This window comes from Salmo salar, unplaced genomic scaffold, assembly GCF_905237065.1.
Source record: "Salmo salar unplaced genomic scaffold, Ssal_v3.1, whole genome shotgun sequence".
Classification (NCBI taxonomy): domain Eukaryota; kingdom Metazoa; phylum Chordata; class Actinopteri; order Salmoniformes; family Salmonidae; genus Salmo; species Salmo salar.
The window spans coordinates 151,428-172,919 of NW_025548363.1; the positions used below are offsets into that span (position 1 = coordinate 151,428).

At 41.9% G+C, this 21,492-nt stretch overlaps 1 protein-coding gene across 1 annotated transcript; it reads left to right on the forward strand.

Annotated features, from left to right (window-relative positions):
- The first annotated feature begins 3,680 nt into the window (after positions 1-3,680).
- Positions 3,681-8,792, forward strand: LOC106590986 (CD209 antigen-like protein B). The gene is made up of 7 exons (XM_045712282.1): positions 3,681-3,844; positions 4,300-4,375; positions 4,493-4,594; positions 4,680-5,540; positions 5,657-5,799; positions 6,963-7,057; positions 7,475-8,792. The coding sequence occupies exons 2-7, from the start codon at positions 4,315-4,317 to the stop codon at positions 7,620-7,622; spliced, it is 1,410 nt and encodes a 469-aa protein (XP_045568238.1). The 5' UTR covers positions 3,681-3,844; positions 4,300-4,314; the 3' UTR covers positions 7,623-8,792.
- The last annotated feature ends 12,700 nt before the right edge of the window (positions 8,793-21,492 follow it).

The window sequence follows — 21,492 nt, forward strand, 5'->3', positions numbered from 1 at the left end:
AGAAAATTAAGATGTTTTATTAGTATAATATGCTTATTTGAGGTACTTGTCATTAGAAAGTGTCCATTGGACTCTGGTGTCTTTTCAGTTGCACGTCTCCCTTAGCTGGGGCTCAGACACTTGGGGCCCAGAGAGGGGAGAGGTCAGACTTGTCATCATGGGAATGTGTCTTAACCTATTTCTTAAACCATGTGAAGGGATGGCGTGATTAATGGGGAACCAATGACTTGTCTCCACAATGTCCGTGAGCAAGTCACTCCCTCCTTTTCTTTATTGTGGGGAGGAATATGGCAGTAAATGGACCCTTGTATGTCCTCTCTTAGATCTCGTACTTATCCTGTGATAATATACGGCTTAGAGGCTCACTCTCAGTGAGCCTGTCCAGGAGTGGGAACAAGAGGTGTTTTACTGAGGATGGGCCACTATGAGATAGCACTGACAAAGGAGATTTATGATGTAATTTGATAAGAATGCCTAAAAAGCATTCCAGAGGACATGAGCTAATGGTTCTGTTCTATACCGTACCCGTGAGGGACGGTTCTAGGGGGACCAGATACTGGGCTATACAATGAACCAGGTTGACATAGCAGTTACTGTCTGATGTGTTTTATGGATATCTGTCATACAAAACTTAACCTTTGTGAACTGTTACTAAGTATCTGTAAGTATCTGTTACTAAGGATCCCTGTAGCCATTGTGTAATCACCTTCCTGGTTCATTCGAGAGAGTGCATTATTGAAGGTCAAGTACTTTTGCAAAAGTATCTTAAGTATTAAAGATGTAGTTTAACTCGGACTGGTGTGTTTGTAACTCCTCATTTGGTAATGCAGAAATTAGCCACCACACTCTTTAGGGAGACTATAGTCTGACTTCTGTCCCATGGAGGCACACACATTGTTTTAGTGAAGTTGTCAGCTAACCCATCTATATAAAAACATTTCTTAAAATATGTTTTAGAGAGTACTAATGTTACTGTCCCCACTACAACAAAGAAATACTTAAATACATGTAATTCGGGGTTTATATAAATCATTGGTATCTATCTGTTCAATCTGTCCTTTTTTTCAAACTGTGCTTTGTCAACATTTAACTGAAACACTGATGTAACTATAGCATTAGTACATTACAACACTTAGTAGTACAGCATACATCTTTAATCAAATTATATATATTTTCTGGTACTTGTCTACAACATGGAATACGTTTATCACAAGCATAACTTCCTTATGTGTCCCTCAACTGCAGTTTATGATATACCATTTTGAAACTTTGAGTCTGTACTTTTATAAAATGTACAAAAAACTATCTTTGAAATGGTACATAAGACTCAAATGGGAAATTTAGATCCATTTAATAAGCAGTTGGGGTCAATTTCAGAACAGCTGGCTGTCACAGAACTGTGAGACCCTGAGCTCTGACGTCATGTATAGCATGTTGAAATATCAATATTTACCATTATGGTGTGATAACAATTTAACCACGTATTGTTTTCATTTAGTTTTTACAGATATCAATACATTTAAATGACAGCCGTTGTATATGGACCACGTGTTCATTCCACTTATGAAATGAGAAAGTGTCTGTGTGTGTGTGCGTGTATTTCTGTCTTTACGTCTGTCTGTACTTGCATTGAAACCAGAAAATGTAACACTAACACCATCCATTTTTCTGGGCTTGTCAGCATACATGTCATCATCAATATCCACGGTCTTCATCACTCTAGTTGGATTATTTATTTTCAACCCAACTGGCATGTTATTTTATCACCCCCTGCTCAGTCCCCCAGAACCACTAACACATTACAATCAGACAATCCATTAAATGATCATATCATGTGAAATGAAGAAAATAAATCTTATCAAGGTCTTTGAGAGTGAAAATGCATTCATCCATATATGTTATATTGGCTTGTTGTTAAGACAAACACCACAATAGTAGTAATGGAGCATTATTAAGATTGGCCAAACAATAATGAACTGATGTACCACAGTCTGGTAGGTTCAGATACAACATGTGACAACAACAGAACGTGTGGGTGGTTGGAAACAGGCATGAAGTGTTACTAAAGTTTACAGTCAAGCTCAAGTCCAACTGAAAGTTCAAGTTGCAGACTGCGGCACTGAAGTGTTTCACAACCCTGTCTCTCAAGCACCAAACCTGGGGTTATGAATGGTTGAATATTCTGCTACTCCAAAAGTACCTAATGTTAGAAAACTTGAAAGGCTCAATGCCAAAATGTGTCTATACCGTACTTTCAAATAAATATTTTGTGAAATAATGTGGTCTGTGTGAATGACAGTGCAGGGAATCTTCTTCAGTGAAATAAACCCAAACCTGGACTCAATGCAAAGCAAATGTAACTAGAGATCAACGATCTCAGGAATACTGACCTGGGTTCAAGTCCTCCCTGTCCACATGGCCTTATTCATTATGATAAAAAGGATAAACAGATCCTAGATCAGCACTCCTACACTAAGACATTTGATAAATATGGGCCCTGACTTGAGACTGTTGATGCAGCACTTTCTTTAGATTTTACATACTTCCAAATATTCTACAGAAACTAGAAAGAAAAAGAAAGGAAAGTGAAAGATGAAAATATGAAAGTTTGGTGTGAGAAAAGGAGAAGTAGAGGAGCTGTGTCAGGGTATTAAGAAGGAATCCACCTAACACTCCACAGTGGTACCATGTGACTTCTTAAAGTCCTATACAGTTTATTGTAAACCAGTAGGACCTACAAGGCCTTACAACAGGCTAGCTACCTAGTTAGCAACAAGCACTTAACAGGCAGGTGGCTCTACAACAGGCTAGCTACCCAGTTAGCAACAACATTCAGCAGGCAGGTGGCTCTACAACAGGCTAGCTACCTAGTTAGCAACAACATTCAGCAGGCAGGTGGCTCTACAACAGGCTAGCTACCCAGTTAGCAACAAGCACCCAGCAGGCAGGTGGCTCTCCAACAGGCTAGCTACTCAGTTAGCAACAACATTCAGCAGGCAGGTGGCTCTACAACAGGCTAGCTACCCAGTTAGCAACAAGCACTCAGCAGGCAGGTGGCTCTACAACAGGCTAGCTACCCAGTTGGCAACAAGCACTCAGCAGGCAGGTGGCTCTCCAACAGGCTAGCTACCTAGTTAGCAACAACATTCAGCAGGCAGGTGGCTCTACAACAGGCTAGCTAACCAGTTAGCAACAACATTCAGCAGGCAGGTGGCTCTACAACAGGCTAGCTACCTAGTTAGCAACAAGCAATCAGCAGGCAGGTGGCTCTCCAAAATGATTTGGACAGTGAGACAGCAGACTTGCTCACCGGCCTTACTGGCAGGGCTCCCGCTTTTAGATACAAATCAACCCACCAGAAATGTAAATTACGCTAACGAGCAACTCTAAATTAAGCTAACAACCCTAGAATAGGCTACCAAGTCGCTGTAAATTAAGCAATCAACCCTACAATAGGTTAAATAAGGCATAGACACATTTTGATATTCAGCCTTCCAAGTGTTCTACGCTTTAGAATTTTGGAGTAGCTGAACATTCAACCATTCATTTTAACCTAAAGTTTACCTTTGACCCCTATAGTTTATGTGCTTGAGAGAGAGGGGAAATGAAACAGTACCATGCAGCATTCTGTAGCTTGAACTTTCAGTTTGACTTGTTTGGACAAATAATTTAAAGGATATGCTGATGTTGACACGAAAGGTGGGGTCATTCAGACTATAAAAAACATGTGGACACGTTCCTCCGATCTTACATTTCATCCTCATTTAGTACATCTCGTTAAGTTCGTCTTAACAAACCAATATAACATTTTGAATGCATCCGTTTTTAACTCTCAAAGACTGTGGTAAGATTTATTTTCCATATTACACCAGATATCATCATTTTATGAGGTGTGTTTATTGTCTCATTCTTATGTAATATGTTAGTGTCTCTGGGGGACGAAGCAGGTGAACCCTAACTGGGCAAAAGTACATAACTATGTCAAATACTGAAGTGTGCTTGATTTAGCTTGACCACTGTGCATGTGTTGCTAGTTGGGTAGAGTTTGCGCTTGGGACTATCCTATTGTTTCCTTTGTACTGGGTAAGCTAAGTCAAGTGACCTCAAGTATTTGACTTGATGATACTTAAGACACAGATACAAACCTACACTAGAGCTGAAGTAACAGAGGAAAATATAGCATTTGACTTCTAGAAATGTAAGAGACAATCTATACAAACCTACACTAGAGCTGAAGTAACAGAGGAAAATATAGCATTTGACTTCTAGAAATGTAAGAGACAATCTATACAAACACAGGTGGAAAATCCAACAATGCAGACCATGGACATTGATGATGACACGTCTCCCAACAAGCCCAGTGTTACATTTTCAGGTATCAATTCAAGTACAAACTCACAGCTTTTGTTCCTTAACATCCTGGATGATATAAGTATTTTATCAACACCAGAATGAGTTCAAATCTCTTACATGATATTTCCCTGTGATTCAGATAATTTTCAGTGGTGGAAGAGACCCTCTGGAGTTGCTGCAGTGTGTCTGGGGCTGCTGTGTGTTCTCCTATTGGCTGGGATCATAGGCCTGTCTGTCTACTGTAAGTTTATAATGTTGTTTTGTAAACTTCAATGGTGTGATAGTTACACATATTTGAATAATTGATCAACTTTTCCCTTTTACAGATGGTGTCATTGATCATCACTGCTCAACAGAGAGAGACCAACAGGACAGTTACACCCTTCTGACTAAAGAAGGAGATCAGCAACCAACCAGTTATAATAACTTGACAAAAGAGGGAGACCAGCTACAGAGCAGTTACAACACCTTGACTAAAGAGAGAGACCAGCTACAGAACAGTTACAACACCCTGACTAAAGAGAGAGACCAGCTACATAATAGTCTCACCACAAGGACCAAAGACAGGGACCAGCAGCAAAATAGTCTTAAAGTTATGACTGCTGAAAGGGAGCAATTACAGAATAGTCTTAACTCAAGGACCAAAGAGAGAGACCAGTTGCAGAATAGTCTAAATATCAGGACCACAGAGAAAAATCTGCTACAGAATAGTCTCACAACCAAAACCAAGGAGAAGGAACAGTTGCAGAATATTCTCACCACAATAACTCGGGAGAGAGACCAGTTGCAGAATAGTCTAAATACCAGGACTACAGAGAGAGACCAGTTGCAGAATAGTCTAAATACCAGGACAACAGAGAAAAAACAGCTACAGAATAGTCTCACAACCAAAACTAAGGCGAAAGACCAGTTGCAGAATACTCTCACCACAATAGCTCGGGAGAGAGACCAGTTGCAGAATAATCTAAATACCAGGACCACAGAGAAAGACCAGTTACAGAACAGTCTAAATACCAGGACCACTGAGAGAGACCAGTTACAGAACAGTCTAAATACCAGGACCACTGAGAGAGACCAGTTACAGAACAGTCTAAATACCAGGACCACTGAGAGAGACCAGTTACAGAACAGTCTAAATACCACGGCCTCTGAGAGAGACCAGCTACAGAACAGGCTTAGGTTCTATCGTGAGTGCAGTCTTTAATTTTCTTAATTTAAAAGTAAAATTTTATTTCATACTTAGAAGAGATGCAATATATTTGTAGACTTTTAAATGCCTGCTGCTCTGTTGAGTTTATTTCAGAGAAACCCTGTCTGGACGGATGGTGGAAGTTTGGCACCAGCTGTTACTTTGTCTCCTCCACGATGGACACAGGCGGGGGAGGTCAGAAGGCGTGCAGAGCAATGGGTGCAGATGATGTTATTATAAACAGCAGAGAAGAACAGGTAATAGATAATACATTAGTAATACTATAATACTACTTTTTCATTATTATTATTATTATTATTATCTACTTCTCTGACTAGTATTCAAAATGTGTAACCAATTGTATCACTAATGTTCATGTCACTGTCAATTTATTTAAAAAAATACTTCCTGTCAGCAAACAAGTGTGCTTGAGATGATATCTCTAATTATACTACAGTAAAGTAGCTGAGGCTGCAACTTGATCTAATAGTTTCACTTCGAAATTCAACCTAATCTGGATGAAAGTCTATTTTTTATGCATTCATTCAGCGTGGTTACAGGGTTAATTCTGTGTGACTACAGGGTTAATTCTGTGTGGTTACAGGGTTAATTCTGTGTGGTTACAGTGTTAATTCTGTGTGGTAACAGGGTTAATTCTGTGTGGTTACAGGGTTAATTCTGTGTGGTAACAGGGTTTAATTCTGTGTGGTTACAGGTTTAATTCTGTGTGGTTACAGGGTTAATTCTGTGTGGTAACAGTGTTAATTCTGTGTGCTAACAGGTTTAATTCTGTGTGGTTACAGGGTTAATTCTGCGTGGTTACAGTGTTAATTCTGTGTGGTTACAGGGTTAATTCTGGATGGTTACAGGGTTAATTCTGTGTGGTAACAGTGTTCATTCTGTGTGGTAACAGGGTTAATTCTGTGTGGTAACAGGTTTAATTCTGTGTGGTTACAGGATTAAAACCAAAACAATTCAAAGGGTTACGGTTAGGGGTTAAGGTTTGGGCTATGGGTTGGGGAAGGCTTAAAACAAAAATGATTAAACACAACGCTCTGTTTCCGTCAAGTACTCTCCCAGCTTGCTAGAGCATTGTGAACTGCCGTGGTGCAGTCATCAGAGCAGAGTGCTTGGTCTGTGTGGTCTGAGCCCTCTGGGCATCATGAGTTTGCACCAGTGTTCTGCAACAGTTTGGTATTGTTTTAGTGAGCACTGAGGAAGGAATATATGGAAGTACTCAGGACCTTTTCAAGAATCCTAAATCACCTTGTATTTCTAGTGACCAGGCTGACTACATTATACTACTACTACTACTACTACTATTAGACTACTACTACTATTAATTATAAAATGTAAAAGTGTTTCTCTGCTGTGGAGATTAACTATTGACCATTGTTTTTCTCCAATAATTATATTATAGATATTTATCCATGGATTTAAGAAGAATGTCTGGATTGGTGCACTTAAAAAAGATGGAATCTGGCAGTGGGTTGACAACACACCATTTAAACCTACGTGAGTGAACAGGTTCTGGAGGACTTTTACACTCATTTTTATGCTGTAATAAATGACTTTTTACAGTCAGATAATCTCATCCTCAGCTACCTCTCTCTCTCCCTCTGTAGAATGGTAACAACTGAGCCTGGGGACTAGGTTAACTGCCTGGTTCTCTCTGTAGAATGGTAACAACTGATCCTGGGGACTAGGTTAACTGTCTGATTCTCTATGTAGAATGGTAACAACTGATCCTGGGGACTAGGTTAACTATCTGATTCTCTATGTAGAATGGTAACAACTGATCCTGGGGACTAGGTTAACTGTCTGATTCTCTATGTAGAATGGTAACAACTGATCCTGGGGACTAGGTTAACCGTCTGATTCTCTATGTTGTATTGGATGATTTTCAACTTTGATTCTCTGTGTTGTTTATAGCTATTGGATGGAAGGGGAACCAAATAACTTGAATGACAAGGTGACTTGTGTTGAGATCTCACAGACGGCATCAGACCCACTGAAGAGTTGGAAGGCTGCAACATGTACTTCAAGTTACTGGGTGTGTGAAAAACCATTCACACCGTAGTCTAATTATAATAGCTAATGTATGCCCATATCTTATGGAGTTGAACTGGTTTTCACTGTGTTAGGCTGAACCTGTTTTTGTTTCTATTTGTAACTACATTGAAAGATGTATTCATGTCTGTTACGGGAATTTTCGAATCCCAATGCTATTAATTACCAATCAATAAGCCTTGACTAATCCCCAAGTTTTGTAAGACACTGGGTTAATAATAATTAGGCAAGGACTCAGCTTTCTGCAAAAGGTCTTGTGCAGTTTATTCAGAGAACGTTCTGCCGTCTATTTTACAGAACATCATTATATACCAGGCTCCTCACTTACGTACACACATTACACACTAACATCAAGAGTTAATTGTCCTCTTCCTCAGAACTCTCAAAACCGTAACTCCTGATCCTGCCGACATTTTTAGTACTCTGAGATTAGGGAAATCTGGAGGGTTCAAGCTAGGTCAGGTTAACCACAGTTTAACAGTTCTTGATGTTTAAACAAACCCACTGTCATAGTCCGTGTATGTAGGTGGCAGGGAAGTCAGGCGCAGGAGAAAACAGAGTGGTTAAAAATTGAGTATTTATTTCCAAAACCAACGTAGAAAAATAATCTGGGTAAAACAATAACCCGTCGCACACCGATACAGAAACAACACGTACATAACAAACAAACAATCACCCACAGAGAAATGAGGGGAAGCAGAGGGTTAAATACACAACATGTAATTACTGGGATATGAAACAGGTGTGTAAAGAGACCAGACAAAACCAATGGAAAATGAAAAACTGATCAAAGGCAGGTGACGTCGATCGCCGAACACCACCCGAACAAGGAGGGGCATCAACTTCGGTAGAAGTCGTGACACACACTGTCACGTCCTGACCAGCAGAGGGTGTTGTTATGTCGTTTTTGGTCAGGACGTGGCAGAGTATGTCTGTGTATGTGTGTTCTGGGTGTTGTGTTTCTATGTGGGTCTGTGTGGCTCCCGATCAGGGACAGCTGGTTTTCGTTGTTCCTGATTGGGAGTCATATAATTAGGAGTATGTTTGTCACTTGGGGTTGTGGGTGGTTGAGTTAACACTGCTATTAGTTTTGTTCGTAAGTAGCCTGTTAGCCTGTCGTGAGTGTTTATTGTTTTCTGTGTATACCTTACTTAATTATATTAAAAGATGAGTATCCACATTCCGCATGCAGTTTGGTCTCTTCAACACGGCTTCAACATTTGTGACACACACAGCCCCCAATTCCTCTCTCATCCTTGTCAATCTCCTGAGACTTATGCTTAACCCTATTAGTTACTCGTTCTACAGGCTATATAGACCATTTCCCTAAATTCAGGATAGAATTATTTAATCATTTACACTCAAGCAGAAATCTCATGCAACAATCCACCCTTAATGACTCAATAATTCACACTGATTCATCCAACTCTATGGTAAACACAAATGTTACATAAAAATAAACAAAATCAATACATGTATTTTCCTTCGATACACATCAATGACCATCCTAGGCCTACATCCAAGTATTTCAATATTAACAAATCTACCCTATAACTAAATGTTACACACTGATGCTTCACTTTTTTATTAGAAAATAAAACCATACTTAATCAAACCATTACATGTATATACATCTTCTACTCATCGATGGCTGTTTAATACTACACAATCATAACTCTTCTGTTCAGGATTGTTTATCATGATCTTCATTGAATAAACAGTCTCTAAATATTGAATAAACAGTCTCTAAACATTGAATATAGTCTCATGAAGTTCCGGCTCCTCAGGATTGAATGTATCAACGGTGTCCATCAGGTCTGGATCTGTATTGTCACGTCCAGGGGGTGTTTGTTTAGAGTGTTTCGGGGTTTGTTGGGAAATGTTCTGTGTTATGTTTTTCTATGTTAGTTCTAGTATGTCTATTTCTATGTGGTGTTTATTGGGTTGACCTTCAATTGGAAGAAGCTGCTCCTTGTTGCTTCTAATTGAAGGTCCTATTTAAGAGGGGTGTATTTCTATTGGATTTGTGGGTAGTTGTCTCCTGTTTTGTGTCTGTGCACCTGACAGGACTGTTTAGTGTCATTTGTTGTTTTTGTATACGTGTTTCTTGTGTTTTTCCTTCTTTAAATAAATTAAGAAGATGAGTTTATACGTTCCCGCTGCATTTTGGTCCAATCCCTATGACACCCGTGACAGAACTACCCACCACAAACGGACCAAGCATCGGAGGAAGGAGCAGCAGCAGAGCTATAAGGAGTTTTGGACTTGGGAGCAGATACTAGCGGGAGAGGGACCATGGAGGAAGGCTGGAGAGGACAGAAAACGCTATGCTGGGACACCGCTCGCAAGGAAGCCTGAGACGCAGCCCCAATAATTTTTGTGGGGGGCACACGGGGAGATTGGCTAGGGCAGGCAGTAGACCTGAGCCAACTCCCCGTGCTTATTATGGGGAGCAGCGGATCAGAAGAGCGCCGGTCTATGCGGAAGTGCGCACGATCTCGCCCATGCGCATGCACAGTCCGGTGGGAGCGATCCCAGCCCCTCGCAAGTGCCGTGCTAGAGTGGGCATCCAGCCTGGAAGGAGGATGCCTGCGCAGCATTTCTGGCCACCAGTGCGCCTCCTAGGCCCAGGCTACCCAACGCCTGCTCTACGCACGGCAGCCATCAGGCCTCTGCACAGCCCAGTTCGCCCTGTGCCAGCACTCCGCTCGTGCAGGGCTACTGTTGCCATCCAGCCAGGACGGGTTGTGCAGGCGGTGCGCTCCAGACCTCCAGTGCCTACTCATGGCCCGGAGTATCCAGTTCCTGCTCCTCGCACTAGCCCTGAGGTGCGTGTCTCTAGTCTGGCGCCTCCAAAGCCAGCACCACGCACCAGGCCTCCAGTTTGTCTGCCCAGTCCAGTACGTCCTGTTCCCGCTCCTCGCACTAGCCTTGGGGTGCGTGTCTCCAGTCTGGTACCTCCAGTACCAGCCCCACGCACCAGGCCTCCAGTGCGTCAGCCCAGTCCAGCTCGTCCTGCTCCTGCTCCTCGCACTAGCACTGTGGTGCGAGTCCCGAGTCTGGCGCCTCCTAAGCCAGCCCCACGCATCAGGCCTTCAGTGCGCAGTCCCCGTCCAGAGCTTCCGACAACAGTGCCCCGTCCAGAGTGTCCAGCGACAGTGGCCCGTCCAGAGTGTCCGGCGACAGTGCCCCGTCCAGAATGTCCACGAAACAGCCAGTGGAATCCTGTGGCGCGTTATTCAAATACCTTAGAAATGCTATTACTTCAATATCTCAAACATATGACTATTTTACACCATTTTAAAGACCAGACTCTCGTTAATCGAACCACACTGTCCGATTTCAAAAAGGCTTTACAACGAAAGCAAAACATTAGATTATGTCAGCAGAGTACCCAGCCAGAAATAATCAGACACCCATTTTTGAAGCTAGCATATAATGTCACAAAAACCCAGAAGACAGCTAAATGCAGCACTAAACTTTGATGATCTTCATCAGATGACACACCTAGGACATTATGTTATACAATACATGCATGTTTTGTTCAATCAAGTTCATATTTATATCAAAAACCAGCTTTTTACATTAGCATGTGACGTTCAGAACTAGCATTCCCCCCGCAAACTTCCGGTGAATTTACAAAAAATTTACTAAATTACTCACGATAAACGTTCACAAAAAGCATAACAATTATTTTAAGAATTATAGATACAGAACTCCTCTATGCACTCGATATGCCCGATTTTAAAATTGCTTTTCGGTGAAAGCACATTTTGAAATATTCTCAGTAGATAGCCCGGCATCACAGGGCTAGCTATTTAGACACCCGGCAGGTTTAGCCTTCACCAAAATCAGATTTACTATTATAAAAGTTTGATTACCTTTTGTTGTCTTCGTCAGAATGCACTCCCAGGACTGCTACTTCAATAACAAATGTTGGTTTGGTCCAAAATAATCCATCGTTATATCCGAATAGCGGCGTTTTGTTCGTGCGTCCCAGACACTATCCGAATGGTAAAGAAGGGTCGTGCACATGGCGCAATTCGTGACAAAAAAAATCTAAATATTCCATTACCGTACTTCGAAGCATGTCAACCGCTGTTAAAAATCCATTTTTATGCCATTTTTCTCGTAAAAAAGCGATAATATTCCGACCGGGAATGTCCATTTAGCTAAACAGAGGAATGAAAACAAACCTTTCGGTCGACGCGGGCACGAGCCTGAGTCTCACAGTACTGTAACCAGCCACTACCCAAACGCGCTACTTTGTTTCAGCCAGAGCCTGCAAAGCCACGATTCCGCTTTTTGCCGCCTTCTGAGAACCTATGGCAGCCGTAGGAAGTGTCAAGGGACAGCTAAGATCCTCACTCTTCAATAAATAGAGACAAGAAGAACGACACCTTGTCAGACAGGCCACTTCCGGAATGAAACCTTCTCAGATTTTGGCCTGCCATATGAGTTCTGTTATACTCACAGACACCATTCAAACAGTTTTAGAAACTTTAGGGTGTTTTCTATCCAAAGCCAATAATTATATGCATATTCTAGTTACTGGGCAGGAGTAGTAACCAGATTAAATCGGGTACGTTTTTTATCCAGCCGTGAAAATACTGCCCCCTAGCCATAACAGGTTAATCTAACCACACTGTCCGATTTCAAAAAGGCTTTACAACGAAAGCAAAACATTAGATTATGTCAGCAGAGTACCCAGCCAGAAATAATCAGACACCCATTTTTCAAGCTAGCATATAATGTCACATAAATCTAAACCACAGCTAAATGCAGCACTAACCTTTGATGATCTTCATCAGATGACAATCCTAGGACATTATGTTATACAATACATGCATGTTTTGTTCAATCAAGTTCATATTTATATCAAAAACCAGCTTTTTACATTAGCATGTGACTAGCATGTGACTAGCATTCCCACCGAACACTTCCGTTGAATTTACTAAATTACTCACGATAAACGTTCACATAAAACTCCGATTTACTATTAGAAAAGTTTGATTACCTTTGCTGTTCTTCGTCAGAATGCACTCCCAGGACTTCTACTTCAATAACAAATGTTGGTTTGGTCCCAAATAATCCATAGTTATATCCAAATAGCGGCGTTTTGTTCGTGCGTTTAAGACACTATCCAAGGGTGACAAAGGGTTACGCGCCCGACGCGTTTCGTGACAAAAAAATTCTAAATATTCCATTACCGTACTTCGAAGCATGTCAACCGCTGTTTAAAATCAATTTTTATGCTATTTTTCTCGTAAAAAAGCGATAATATTCCGACCGGGAGTCGTTGTTTTCGTTCAAAGATAGAGAAAGTAAACATGGTGTCGGCTCGTGCACGCGCTTCCAGTCTCATTGTCCTCTGATTGACCACTATCAAAATGCGCTAATGTTTTTTCAGCCAGGGCCTGCAAAGCCACCATTCATCTTTCTGGCGCCTTCTGAGAGCCTATGGGAGCGTTAGAAAATGTCATGTCATGCCAGAGATCCCCTGTTTTGGTTAGAGATGATCAAGAAGGCCATGAAATGGTCAGAGAGAGCGCTTCCTGTTTGGAATCTTCTCAGGTTTTGGCCTGCCAAATGAGTTCTGTTATACTCACAGACACCATTCAAACAGTTTTGGAAACTTTAGGGTTTTTCTATCCAAATCAAACAATTATATGCATATTCTAGTTACTGGGCAGGAGTAGTAACCAGATTAAATCGGGTACGTTTTTTATCCGGCCGTGCAAATACTGCCCCCTATCCCCAACAGGTTAAATCATCCCCGTTTGGCGAAGTCGGCTGTCTTTGTTAGGAAGAAATAGTGTTCACAGTTCGCAACGAGCCAGGCGGCCCAAACTGCTGCATATACCCTGACTCTGTTTGCAAGAGAAGTGACACATTTTCCCTAGTTAAAAGAAATTCATGTTAGCAGGCAATATTAACTAAATATGCAGGTTTAAAAATATATACTTGTGTATCGATTTTAATTAGGGCTAGGGGGCAGTATTGAGAATTTTGGAAAAACTATGTGCCCATTTTTAACTGCCTCCTACACCAACTCAGAAGCTAGAATATGCATATTATTGTTCAGGTTTGGATAGAAAACACCCTAAAGTTTCTAAAACTGTTTGAATGGTGTCTGTGAGTATAACAGAACTCCTATGGCAGGCAAAAACCTGACAAGGTTTCATGCAGGAAGTGGCCTGTCTGACAAGGAGTCGTGCGTCTTGCATCTGTTTATTGAAGAGTAAGGATCTTAGCTGTAACGTGACAATTCCTAGGGCTCCAATAGGCTCTCAGAATCCGGGAAAAACCTGAACGATACGAGGCGGCCTCTGGCTGAAACAGATGATCCCCTTTTCCAAGTGGCCGATCAGAGGACCATTGAATGAGGCGCGTGCACGATTCGCCCCCGTGGAGAAATTTCATTCGGCTGTTTAGGCTCATTGCAGATTCCCGGTCGGAATATTATCGCTTTTCTACGAGATAAATGGCATAAAAATTGGTTTTAAACAGCGGTTGACATGCTTCGAAGTACGGTAATGGAATATTTAGACATTTTTTGTCACGCCATGCGCCATGCGCACGACCGTTATTTACCATTCGCATAGTGTCTAGAACGCACGAACAAAACAGAGGATATTTGGATATAACGATGGATTATTTGGGACCAAACCTACATTTGTTATTGAAGTAGAAGTCCTGGGAGTGCATTCTGACGAAGAACAGGAAAGGTAAGAACATTTTTCTTATAGGAAATATGATTTTGGTGAAGGCTAATCTTGCCGGGTGTCTAAATAGCTAGCCGTGATGGCTGGGCTATGTACTTAGAATATTGCAAAATGTGCTTCATCCGAAAAGCTATTTTAAAATCGGACATATCGAGTGCATAGAGGAGTAATGTATCTATAATTCTTAAAATAATTGTTATGCTTTTTGTGAACGTTTATCGTGAGTAATTTAGCAAACTGTTAGTAAATTCCCCGGAAGTTTGCGGGGGGTATGCTTTTTCTGAACGTCAGATGCTAATGTAAAAAGCTGTTTTTTGATATAAATATGAACTTGATTGAACAGACATGCATGTATTGTATAACATAATGTCCTAGGTGTGTCATCTGATGAAGATCATAAAAGGTTAGTGCTGCATTTAGCTGTGGTTTGGGTTTTTGTGACATTATATGCTAGCTTGAAAAATGGGTGTCTGATTATTTCTGGCTGGGCACTCTCCTGACATAATCTAATGTTTTGCTTTCGTTGTAAAGCCTTTTTGAAATCGGACAGTGTGGTTAGATTAAGGAGAGTCTTGTCTTTAAATAGCTGTAAAATAGTCATATGTTTGAGAAATTGAAGTAATAGTATTTCAAACGATTCAAAAATCGCGCCACTGAATTCAGGTGGCTGTTACGTAGGTGGGACGAATTCGTCTCACCTGCGCCAGAGAGGTTAAGAAAGGCATTGATGTTTATGGTTGGAGCAACGTGTACCTAAGCGATTATATGCAACGCAGGACAGGCTAGATAAACTAGTAATATCATCAATCATGTGTAGTTAACTAGTGATTATGATTGATTGTTTTTTATGAGATAAGTTTAAGGCTAGCTAGCAATTTACCTTGGCTTCTTACTGCATTCACGTAACAGTCAGGCTCCTCGTGGAGTGCAATGTAAAGCAGGTGGTTAGAGCATTGGACTAGTTAACCATAAGATTGCAAGATTGAATCCCCGAGCTGACAAGGTAAAAATCTGTCGTTCTGCCCCTGAACAAGGCAGTTAACGCACCGTTCCTAGGCCATCATTGAAAATAAGAATGTGTCCTTAACTAACTTGCCTAGTTAAATAAAGGTCTAAAAAAAATAAAAAAATAAAAAAAACATTCGGCCAAATCGCCGTAAAAAAAATACCGATTTCCGATTGTTATGAAAACTTGAAATCAGCCCTAATTAATCGGCCATTCTGATTAATCGGTCGACCTCTAGATGCGACACCTTTCTTCCATGAGAAATTCCATCATTTGGTGTTTTGTTGATTGTGGTGGAAAACTCTGCCTCAGGCGTGGCTCCAGTCTCCTATAAGTGTTTCATTGGTTTGAGACCTGGCGACAGACACATACCCTTTAAAGCCTTCCAGAGAGACATAAGAGACTGTAACGTTCTTTGTTTCACGGAAACATGGCTCACTCGAGACACGCTATCGGAGTCGGTTCAGCCACCTGGTTTCTTCACACATCACGCTGACAGAAACAAGCATCTCTCTGGTAAGAAGAAGGGCGGGGGTGTATACCTTATGATTAACGAGACGTGGTGTGATAACAACATACAGGAACTCAAGTCCTTTTGTTCACCTGACTTAGAATTCCTCACAATCAAATGCCGACCGCATTATCTACCAAGAGAATTCTCTTCAATCATAATCACAGTCGTGTATATTCCCCCCAAGCAGACACATCGACGGCCCTGAAAGAACTTAATTCGACTCTATGTTAACTGGAAACCAAATAACCTGAGGCTACATTTATTGTAGCTGGGGATTTTAACAAGGCTAATCTGAAAACAAGGCTACCTAAATTCTATCAGCATATCGATTGCGCGACCCCGGGCTGGCAAAACCTTAGATCATTGTTATTCTAACTTCCGTGATGCATATATGGCCCTCCCCCGCCCTCCTTTCGGAAAAGCTGACCACGACTCCATTTTGTTGCACCTTTGTCTCTATACTGATGCTTAGCTTGTTTGATTGCCTTGCGGAGGGAATAGCTACACTATTTGTATTCGGTCTTGTTTCCGGTCACCTTGCCATGATTAAAAGCAGTGGTTCGCGCTTTAGAATCAGCGTATACATCTATGTTGTTATCCGACGCTATGCGGAACATATCCCAGTCCACATGATCGACGCAATCTTGAAGCGTGGAATCCGATTGGTCAGACCAGCGTTGAACAGACCTGAACGCGGGTGCTTCCTGTTTTAGTTTCTGTCTATAGGCTGGGAGCAACAATTCAACGGCTCAGACATGAGAGGTATGCGGCAGAGTCTACAGTCAATCACGGACTTCAAACGAAAAACCAGCCCCATCGCGGACCACGATGTCTGCTCCCAGACAGACTGAACAAGTTCTTTGCTCGCTTTGAGGACAATACAGGCCACTGACATGGCCCGCTACCAAAACCTGCGGGCTCTCCTTCACTGCAGCCAACGTGAGTAAAACATTTAAACGTGTTAACCCTCGCAAGGCTGCAGGCCCAGATGGCATCCCCAGCCGCGTCCTCAGAGCAGGCGCAGACCAGCTGGCTGGTGTGTTTATGGACATATTCAATCAATCCTTATCCCAGTCTGCTGTTCCCACATGCTTCAAGAGGGCCACCATTGTTCCTGTTCTCAAGAAAGCAAAGGTAACTGAGCTAAATGACTACCGCCCGTAGCACTCACTTCCATCATCATGAAGTGCTTTGAGAGACTAGTCAAGGACCATATCACCTCCACCCTACCTGACACCCTAGACCCACTCCAATAGGTCCACAGACGACGCAATCGCAATCACACTGCCCTAACCCATCTGGACAAGAGGAATACCTATGTAAGAATGCTGTTCATCGACTACAGCTCAGCATTTAACACCATAGTACCCTCCAAACTCGTCATAAAGCTCGAGACCCTGGGTCTCGATCCCACCCTGTGCAACTGGGTCCTGGACTTCCTGACGGGCCGCCCCCAGGTGGTGAGTGTAGGTAACAACATCTCCACCCCGCTGATCCTCAACACTGGGGCCCCACAAGGGTGCGTTCTCAGCCCTCTCCTGTACTCCCTGTTCACCTACGACTGCGTGGCCATGCACGCCTCCAACTCAATCATCAAGTTTGCAGACGACACTACAGTGGTAGGCTTGATTACCAACAACGACGAGACGGCCTACAGGGAGGAGGTGAGGGCCCTCGGAGTGTGGTGTCAGAAAAATAACCTCACACTCAATGTCAACAAAACAAAGGAGATGATTGTGGACTTCAGGAAACAGCAGAGGGAGCAGCCCCCTATCCACATCGACGGGACAGTAGTGGAGAGGGTGGAAAGTTTTAAGTTCCTCGGTGTACACATCACAGACAAACTGAAATGGTCCACCCACACAGACAGCGTGGTGAAGAAGGTGCAGCAGCGCCTCTTCAACCTCAGGAGGCTGAAGAAATTCAGCTTTTGTCACCAAAAACCCTCACAAACGTTTACAGATGCACAATCGAGAGCATCCTGTCGGGCTGTATCACCGCCTGGTATGGCAACTGCTCTGCCCATAACCGTAAGGCTCCCCAGAGGGTAGTGAGGTCTGCACAACGCATCACCCGGGGAAAACTAACTGCCCTCCAGGTAAGGATTCCACGACACGGTTAGCCTTTACGGCTGGGACTGCAAGTTTGTTTTCCATTTTTTGTGTGAAAGTTGGTGGCCAGCAGAGATAGATGGGATGAGCTGAGGGAAGCTGAGGGTTGGTATGTGGAATTGGAGACAAGTGGGAGTGGAGTTGCTGTGTGAGAGAGAGAATGATGGTCAGAAGATAAAGGAAAAAGAAAAGTCAAAATAAAACATAATAAAAGTACATTTGAATGACACTAAGTGGCAGTGTTTTTACAACTAATGCCAGTTTGCCTGAGGCTGATGCCGTTCAGGTGTTTGTACACATGCATATACACACACTCTCATTCAAATAAACACATACAAGAACACATACATACATGTAACAGTTGGCATTGCTGTTATGATTTCAGTTGTCCTTGATGTCCTTTGTTTTAAATGTATTACTTTGTTATATTTTTTAGCATTGTTTGCTGTTTTCTTCAGTTTTTTCCTTTTTTCTCTTTAGTTCATTCTCTTGGTTGTTGGCGCGTTCTTGGGGGTGGGGAATGGAATTAATTGTATTTTTAATTTTTTCTTCCGGGAGGGATCTTGGAGGGTTCAGGTTTCACAAGATTGTGATCATGAAAAAGGAAACTATGAGATATATTTTATATCACTATCATGCACACACACCCTCACACATAAGGATGGCTCTGTTGTGGAAAGACTGATATATGTCTGATAGTGTCTTGATGCTGTATTGTTTGTCCTTCATGTTCTAATACTTTAATGTTACCCCTTCCTTGTGTTTTTTGTAATAAATATTTTTTTAAATAAACAAAATGTAAAAACTACATTGAAAGATGTATTAATGTACACTGCTCAAAAATATAAAGGGAACACTTAAACAACACATCCTAGATCTGAATGAAAGAAATAATCTTATTAAATACTTTTTTCTTTACATAGTTGAATGTGCTGACAACAAAATCACACAAAAATAATCAATGGAAATCCAATTTATCAACCCATGGAGGTCTGGATTTGGAGTCACACTCAAAATTAAAGTGGAAAACCACACTACAGGCTGATCCAACTTTGATGTAATGTCCTAAAAAAGAAATGTCACCCCTCACCATGACTGACCCACCGCCAAACCGGACATGCTGGAGGATGTTGCAGGCAGCAGAACGTTCTCCACGGCGTCTCCAGACTCTGTCACGTCTGTCACGTGCTCAGTGTGAACCTGCTTTCATCTGTGAAGAGCACAGGGCGCCAGTGGCGAATTTGCCAATCTTGGTGTTCTCTGGCAAATGCCAAACGTCCTGCATGGTGTTGGGCTGTTTCTGACGATTTGAGCAGACACATGCACATTTGTGGCCTGCTGGAGGTCATTTTGCAGGGCTCTGGCAGTGCTCCTCCTGCTCCTCCTTGCACAAAGGCGGAGGTAGCGGTCCTGCTGCTGGGTTGTTGCCCTCCTACGGCCTCCTCCACGTCTCCTGATGTACTGGCCTGTCTCCTGGTAGCGCCTCCATGCTCTGGACACTACGCTGACAGACACAGCAAACCTTCTTGCCACAGCTCGCATTGATGTGACATCCTGGATGAGCTGCACTACCTGAGCCACTTGTGTGGGTTGTAGACTCCGTCTCATGCTACCACTAGAGTGAAAGCACCGCCAGCATTCAAAAGTGACCAAAACATCAGCCAGGAAGCATAAGAACTGAGAAGTGGTCTGTGGTCACCACCTGCTGAACCACTCCTTTATTGGGGGTGTCTTGCTTATTGCCTATAATTGCCACCTGTTGTCTATTCCATTTGCACAACAGCATGTGAAATTTATTGTCAATCAGTGTTGCTTCCTAAGTGGACAGTTTGATTTCACAGAAGTGTGATTGACTTGGAGTTACATTGTGTTGTTTAAGTGTTCCCTTTATTTTTTTGAGCAGTATATTTAAAGACACCAGAGCTATGTGGAGTGTGTTCACCATTCATCAGGCCCAGGGGAGAGGAACTGTGGTCTAGTAGGCTAGGGTTGAAATATCAATATATTAAAGACAACAGAGCTATGTGTAGTGTGTCCACCATTCATCAGGCCCAGGGGAGAGGAACGGTGGTCTAGTAGGCTTTAAACAGTGGTTTATATATTTTTTTCTTTACCATATTTACAATTTTTACCATTATGGTGTGCACATAACAATTTTTACAATTCAAGTTTTTACAGCTATCAATACATTTGAAATGCAGCTATGTTCTATGTTTGCTTACATTCTGTTCCATATGTATCATGTGTTCATTCTACTGATTAAATACATGTATATACTGTGATCCAGGTATGTAATTTACTTGTCAGGTATACTGTATTACTAAGTGTTGTAATGTACTAATAGTAACTCCAGTGTTGTCCTTCTAAATGGTGTCAGTTAATAGTTGTCATAGCACAGTAAAAACACTTTACTGATAAGGACTATTTTCTGTCTATTAACTAAAGTTAAATCAGTACCAGAATTGACCACTAAATGGGTTGTGCCATCCATGGACGTGACCAGAGCCTGTATTCACAAAGCATCCCAGAGTAAGAGTGCTGATCTAGGATCAGTTTGGTCTTTGACCTGTCTCTGGTAATGCTCATATTTTTTCTTTACTTAGCTTACCCAGTACAAAGGAACCAATGGGATAGTCCCAAAAGTGCAAACTCTGCCCAACCAGCAACACAATACTCATGTTGGATAAACTATTCACATTTAAAAATCTGTGCAGTATTCTGGAACATGAACTTTCAGTTGACTGAACTTTAGTTCCTCATACTGCCTGTTTCCAACCACCCACACGTTTTCTGGATAAACCTAAATTAACCACATGTTACCTTGTATCTGAACCTTTCGTCCAGTGGTATATTAGTTATTATTAGTTCATAATTGTTTGTCCAAATAAGGTAATGGCTATCCTGATGTTGACAGAATGTGGGCTTGTTTGGTCTTTAATAACACATGAGGAAACAACTCCAGTCTTACATTTCGTGATCACTCAGTACATTGTGTTACCCTCGTCTTATTTACAAACCAATATATCATATTTGTATTCATCCAATTTACACCCTCAAAGACTATAAAATGTAAAATGTATTTTCTCAATTTCACCAGATATGATCATTTTATGCATTATCTGATTATTTTGGAATGTGTTCGTGGTTCTGGGGGACTGAGCAGGTGGAACCAAAACTGGGTCAAAGTACATAGCTATGTCAAATAATGAGTATGATTGATTGGGCAGACAGAATACAGGACAGGACAGGACAATGGGTTTTAGAGATAAAAAATGCTTTACTCCAATATTACACCCAGTGTAGGCTACTGGCCCACAAGGACACTTTACTCCAATATTACACCCAGTGTAGGCTACTGACCCAGAAGGACAATTTACTCCAATATTACACCCAGTGTAAGCTACTGGCCCACAAGTACACTTTACTCCAATATTACACCCAGTGTAGACTACGGGCCCACAAGGACACTTTACTCCAATATTACTGTCACGTCCTGACCATAGTAAGATGTTATTTTCTATGGT

What these genes read in the sequence shown, in the direction of transcription:
- LOC106590986 (XM_045712282.1), top strand. Translation starts at nt 4,315, where the DNA reads ATGCAGACCATGGACATTGATGATGACACGTCTCCCAACAAGCCCAGT. An exon ending in TAAACAGCAGAGAAGAACAG is followed by an intron (nt 5,800 to 6,962) that starts GTAATAGATAAT and finishes ATTATATTATAG; the next exon opens with ATATTTATCCATGGATTTAA. An exon ending in AACACACCATTTAAACCTAC is followed by an intron (nt 7,058 to 7,474) that starts GTGAGTGAACAG and finishes TGTTGTTTATAG; the next exon opens with CTATTGGATGGAAGGGGAAC.